Source organism: Parasteatoda tepidariorum, unplaced genomic scaffold, assembly GCF_043381705.1.
Source record: "Parasteatoda tepidariorum isolate YZ-2023 unplaced genomic scaffold, CAS_Ptep_4.0 HiC_scaffold_3113, whole genome shotgun sequence".
NCBI lineage: Eukaryota > Metazoa > Arthropoda > Arachnida > Araneae > Theridiidae > Parasteatoda > Parasteatoda tepidariorum.
This window is the reverse complement of record NW_027261643.1, coordinates 1-6634: the sequence shown is the minus strand read 5'-3', so window position 1 is coordinate 6634 and position 6634 is coordinate 1. Positions and strand designations below refer to the sequence as shown.

Genomic DNA, 6634 nt, shown 5'->3' with positions numbered 1-6634 from the left:
TTATTAAAATTTTAGATAAGTTAATAAAAATTTAAATTCTTTTTTTATTTACACTTAAATGTATAGTGAATATTAAATAGAAAGGGGACAAATGATTTATATCATAAGTTATTAATTTTTGTTTTTAATTTCATGTTCTTTTAAACTTGAAATTTCAATAAAAATTTGAGCTATTCTTTTAAAATCGAACTTGTGACATTTTTCATTTGAACTCACAATGAATAAAAAAAATTCGATAAATAAAGACAGTATTGCAGGTTGTTACTACTTAATTTATTGTCTTAGTTTTATAAAGATTTAATCATTTAAATAAGAGTTATTTTATTAAAAAAGAATTGAAGATATTCTTAATTTAAATTGGTATAATAAAAAAGTGAAGGCTTTATAAATAATATGTTACTGTAGTTTATTTATTGTATTGAGTTAGTAACTTTAAGATTTTGAAGATTTTCTTCGTATTCTAGTAACTAATATTGTTAGCAACGTTTTTAATTATTGGACTGATAGTGAAATAAGAATTTATGTTTATGAGCAGAAATATGGTTAAATATTAAAAAAAATTATTAAATTTAATTATTGCTACATAGTAGTTTCTTTTTGAAAATGTTTAGTATTTCCAATATGATACAGTGATTTGCAAAGTTTATTTCTAGTTTGGATTTCTTGTTTCATGAAATCATTGATTAAATATTTTATTTGATTATTTTCATGTTTATATTTTCATCCTGTTACTTGTAAGATTATTGTCATGGTTATTGATAAATTTTTTTTTGCATCTAAAATATGTGTTTTTCTATTTAATTATTCTTTATTTTTTTAACCTTATTATTAAGCAGTTAATTCTCATTAATTTTATTAGTTTTATTTTTTAAAATTGTTTTTAATTACAATAACAGTTACTGAAAAGTTTACTAAAAAAAATACATAAAAGTTAACCAAAAAAAAACTGCGATATCTGAGCAGTGACTAGACAATATTTAATAAAAGAAAATGAAGCTAAAAAGACATTCACATTGATATTATATATTAGTACTACTGTTATCAATAATGCAACAAGACTCACAGAATCACGTCACAGAAGTTTGTTATATGCTTATGATAGTGAACCACAGTAATTGCCTTTTTGCATTTTCTTTGAACTCTGCATGCTTTCTACCTCTTTAAAGTATTTCTGAAAAAATATTCATTTTTGAGGTAAAGAAGTTTTTTCTAAACACTTGAAAAGCTTTTTAAATTATTCAAATTATTTAAATGTAAATATGTCATTTAAGTTTTGTGTGTGATTTTTTTCTATGATTGATTTTCATTTTTTCTTTATTTTTATTTGTTTACAGTTATGTTTCTATTTTTTTTATCCCATTTGAAAATTTACATTTCTGTGGATTTTTTTAATTAGAGTTATAATTTAATTTATTGTTGCTTACTTATAAAAGTTTTTTAGTTTTCATTCTTTGTTATTTAAAAAAAATAATGCATGCTTTATTTCTTTATTTTGTCTAAAAAATGTATATCCTTGTTGCAGGTCTTTTAATGATAACCTGTACTGATATGGCAATATTATGTGGTAATGGTATAGAAGCTTGTCATGCAAAGTATGGAGCAGTATCTGCTAAAATTGGTAGCTGCCATGAAATGGTATGTTTTTGTTCTGCAGAGAATAACATATTTTAAATTGTCTTAATTTATGTGTATGATCATGTATTTTAATTTATGTTTTGTATTTATCTTTGTTAGGGTTTCTTTATGTTGAGTTTGTAATCATTAAATCTTATAAATTGGTTTCGATAACTATTTATAAAATATTAAGTTAAATTAAAGTAAAAATTATCAAGAGGAACTTGATAAATTGCTTATCTTTGTTGGCTATTTACAATATTTTTTAATTCAGGGTTATTTGTATAATTATGAATCAATAGAATATGAAACCCTCTCTTCCCTAAAAAGATTACACTTTCAACATGATTTTAATGTTAATGTCAAAACACCTAATTGATTCATAACTTAACATGAATGTCCATTTTGGGGGAGGTGAGGGAAGTTAGAATCAAAATACTAAATTACAATTGTCCTCACATAAAAAAATTTCTCTCTTTAAAATGTGTTCCACCTGTGTCTTTAGTCTGGCTGAGGCCTTCAATTGTATATGAGCTGTTATTTTGTTTTGCTGGAAAAATGATAAGTGTAATATTTAAACAAAGAACCATCGTCAAATTTCAAATGAAACTTGGAAAAAGCATTATTAAAACAGTACAAAAAGCATACGGCAATCACACGCTCAAGTTTTTTAAAAGTTTAGGTGTTTCCAAGATGGCTGAGAGAATGGTGAAGATAATTTACATACGAGTTACCCTTCTACCCCAAAAAAGAAATGAAAAAATTAGAAAAGTTGGTAATCTGATTTATTGTGACTGTAGGTTAATTTATCTTGGTATTTTGGAAACTGTATGAGTTGAAGAAAAATGTGCAACACAAATTTTACATGACAATGTGGAAGAATAAGTCACATGTTCTCCATCAAGACAACATTCCAACCACATTGTGTGTTAGGACATTTCTAAACAATTTCAGTATCCCAGAAGTAGATCATCTTCCTTATTCTCCAGATGTAGCACCATGTTAGTTTTACCTGTTTCCCTCGGTGAAATCTGCATTATATGGGGAAAAAAATCCAGTTCATTGAAGTTGTAAAAGAAAAAAACGCGAAGGAGCTCACAGAAAAAAAAGCTGCAATTACTGTTTCTAACAACGGAAAAATTTTCTGAAGTACAGTAGGGATATTGAAAGTGATATTAACTAAAAAAATTTCTATTCAAAATATGATGTTTTACAGCAACAGTCTGGTTATTTAATAGAACACCTTGTGTTGTGAAATTTTCACTTTTTGACAAAGGATAGATAAAGTAAATCTACACAAAAATGTATGCTTTTTTAAGTTCACATTGAAACTTACACAGCATTACTAAAAAAAATATAAATACATCCATAGTTAAAGTTTCTGAACATCGAATCAAATTATTCTAATTATAAAATCAAATCAGATTATCTCAGATTCGATATCAGAAGAACTGCAGCAGTATTTTAAAATTTATGAAAAAATTTAACTTTAATAAATCATTAAATTATTTTAAATTTTGTATATGTTTTCACCCCTCATGAATATATAGTGAATAAAATAGTACCAGAGCCCATGATAAAAGCTTTTTCTACATACTAAAATTTCGCAGCTGCAATATCGAGGCTCTGATCGCAGGCTGCACTCGTCTGATTAATTTTTTTAGGCATAAGATTTTAATTATTCAGCAATGAAGATCGAAAAGAATTGTCTGTACTCTTTCACTTGATTTCTATATTTTATCAGCAATTTTATTTATTTCAGGAAAGAACTAAAACAGATATAGTTCTTATTGTTATTATTTTTTTTTCAATCGGAAATGGGATATAATCTGCAGATTATGTGATAATCTGCTATGCTTGTTTGTTTCTGCTATTGAGGTCACCACTAAATTGCAAAAGAAAATAATTCCCATTAAATTGTAAATTATTCCAGATGAATGTCTAAAAATATTTTAAAAATTTATTATTTATTTAATATAAGTATTTTATTCAAAGCTCAATTTCTGTTAGATATTTAATTTTCTACATATTTTTTGCAATGTGGCATTGAAATATTGCTGTCATCTTTTATAGCTTTTTATTTTCAGCTTCAAAAATAATCTGGTTCAGAGTAAAAAGATGTTTCTTTTTATTTTTTATTTAGGACTATTGTGTTTTAATAGACTGTTTTTATGCTTCAATGTTCTGCAGTGGTGATTTTATTCCTTTTAATATTACTTCTACACACATTCTGATACGTAAAATTTTTCATTACTTTGATTAATTGCTGTAATTGAAAAAGTAAGATTGTAAAGAAAAAAGTTCTGTTAAAAAATCAAAAAGTATAAGTTTTTATTAATAATTTTTATCTGATTTACCTTGTTTATTTAGTTGTAATTTTTTAAAAAAGTTAAAAAATCTGTTTGCCCCTTTTAATAGATTTTTTCTCTAACATTTGTTCTTTTTAAAAAAAAATATTAAAAGGAAATTTTTATAAATAACCTCTATCTGAATTAGCTAGTTTATTATAGTGTGTTATTTTATAAAAATTATAAAATCATTTCCCCTTTTTAATAGATTTTTTATTTAATATTTTTCTTTTTAAAGAAAATAACAGCACTCAGAGAAACTAATATATTTCACAGGCACTCCGCATAGTGTTGCAGGCTATTGAATCACATGCAAACAGATATGGAAGGTATATCGAACCAATCTTATCTCTCAGTGTAGATTTTTATGTCAGATTGTTTGTTCGGATATTCACAAGTCCGATTGCTGTAAAAAATAGTGTTTGGTAAGTTATGCTTATTTTTAATTTGCATCTTTGTGAAAACAGAAATATATTTTATAGTTTTTTTTTTTGAATACTCCATTTTTAATTTGCTTAAAAAATGTCATGAAAATGGTGTTTTTTTTTTAAAGCATCTTAAAAGCTGAAAAATAATTTTAGAGTACATAATTTTACTATATATTCTTTTATGTTAAATTATAGATACTAACATCTATCTCTTGTTCAAAATTGACATAGTATTTAGTAATATTTATTATAATATACCAATATCAAATAGTGTGGATACTAACTTTAATTTTAATTTTCAAAGTTTTGTTCAGCACTATTTTTATAAATTTAGTTTTAGTTATTTGTATTGTATATGAACTGAATTGTATACCCTTAATTCGTTTTTACTTATTTTCAACAGTTTTATTAAATGGTTTGTCTTTTATCTTTTAGCAAGCTTTCTATGGTTTATATTTGCAATGGCTGTGAATCCTACTATTTACAACCACTTGGAAAAAAATTAAAAACTGAGAAAGGGTATGACTGTTATTAATTTTTAATGTTTTAAAAATATCAATAATTTCACTTTACTGCTTGTTTTCTTTCATTATTTGCATGTGTATATGAGTTTTCTAACTAATAGACAAAGTTTTATATTAACTACATTTTATGAAACTAAAAATAACTGCATTTTTTTTTTGTCCTAATATATTTACTTCACATAGTTGCTAGAAATCAATCAATATATACGTATGTTAATTTTTTGAGAAAAGTAATTTGATTTTATATTATTCCTTTAAAATGTTTTGTCATTTATTGTAAAAATTAGTATCATTTTATATGAGTTGAATATAAATGCATGCTTTATTATTGCCATTAATCAAATTTTGTGATTTAAAATTACTAGACTTGATTTAAAATTACTAGTAAAATATCCCCATTATAATTATCCCTATTACAAATATCCCCATTATGAAATATTTTTTCTAAATTTAGCCAAATTAATTTGGATTTGGAATTTTGTTAAGAAAATTTAACTGAATTACTTTAAATTTTAAATAGCCTACCATGTAGATAAAACTGTTATTTCAAGAGAAGTCTTTGTGTGATAAGAAGGTGAGGTTAAAATAAATTGACTTTTATCTTCATTGATGTTAAATTTAAGTGATGTTAAATTTTACTGATTGTGTTAAAGTAAACTCGTTAAAGTTTTAACATTGAACTAAAACTTGTTTAACATTCTGCAAACTTTTCAGTTGATGTGATATTGTTTATTTATATGTGATTAATATTTTTTATAGCTGATTTATGAATCTGAATTTTTTTTAAAAATATTTTTTGGATTATTTAAGTATTTTTCCAGAAGTATTAGATTTACTAGTTTTCTTCCGATATTTATATGGTGTTTTTTTTTTAGTCAAAAGTATTCACCTGGTACAGGTCCTCCTGTTGACTCAAAATGTATAAATTGTGGACATTCGTTTAAGGTGAGTTTGAAATTTTCGTGCATTTTTTAAAGATATGTTGAAAACAAGTTTTTTTTATTTTTTTCAGGTTAAACCTTTATTCTTTCACTGTAAAGTCGAGTGCATAACATGTGTTTATTGGTATATTCTGCCTACTTAAGAGAAAAATAACAAGCTTTGAGTATTTATAATTGTATAATTTAATTCTAATCACTTTTGCTGAAAAGCGAGAGAAGGTCAAATTAAATATTAAGTTACTTTTGAACCATCTACTTCACTAACCTTAGCATGTTCTTTTTATTTATAATTTTGTTTTGAAAATTAAAAGTTAAATAATATTTGGTACTTTTTAATTAACCAGACATAAGAAAATTCACAATTTAAAAAAAAAAATATTTTTGTTATTTTATATCAATTTTTTGTGAATGTCTTTTTTTCAATGTTTTAAAAAATAACAAAATAAAAATAGTAAAAAAAAAATTTAAACATTGGAGTAGGTCTGCATTTTTTGGAAACTTTTGCTTGTGCTGAGTTAACTGAAAAGTACCAATTTTTTGAAAAACGCATTTTTTAAGATGGAAATGTTTTATTTCTCGACAGGTTTGTGGTCCTATTTGGTCTGAAAATCTACATAACAAAGATTTTATTGAAAAAACTGTAGAGACTGTTAAGGAAGAAGCTGAGCTTTACAAAACATCAAAACGCATGTTAGGAGTTTTGAATGTTATATTAGAGGTAACAATCAAATATTCTTTGGCAGTATTAAAAGATATAATGTATTTCAGAATAAAACATT

At 24.4% G+C, this 6634-nt stretch overlaps 1 protein-coding gene across 1 annotated transcript; it reads left to right on the top strand.

Moving 5' to 3' along the window:
• Window positions 1-1503: 1503 nt before the first annotated feature.
• Window positions 1504-6573, top strand: LOC122273228 (uncharacterized; the record flags this gene model as incomplete). The annotated part of the gene is made up of 5 exons (XM_043057298.2): window positions 1504-1635; window positions 4239-4387; window positions 4826-4909; window positions 5790-5859; window positions 6439-6573. Coding segments are annotated over exons 1-5 (570 nt in total), but the record flags the coding sequence as incomplete, so codon positions are not given.
• Window positions 6574-6634: the final 61 nt, after the last annotated feature.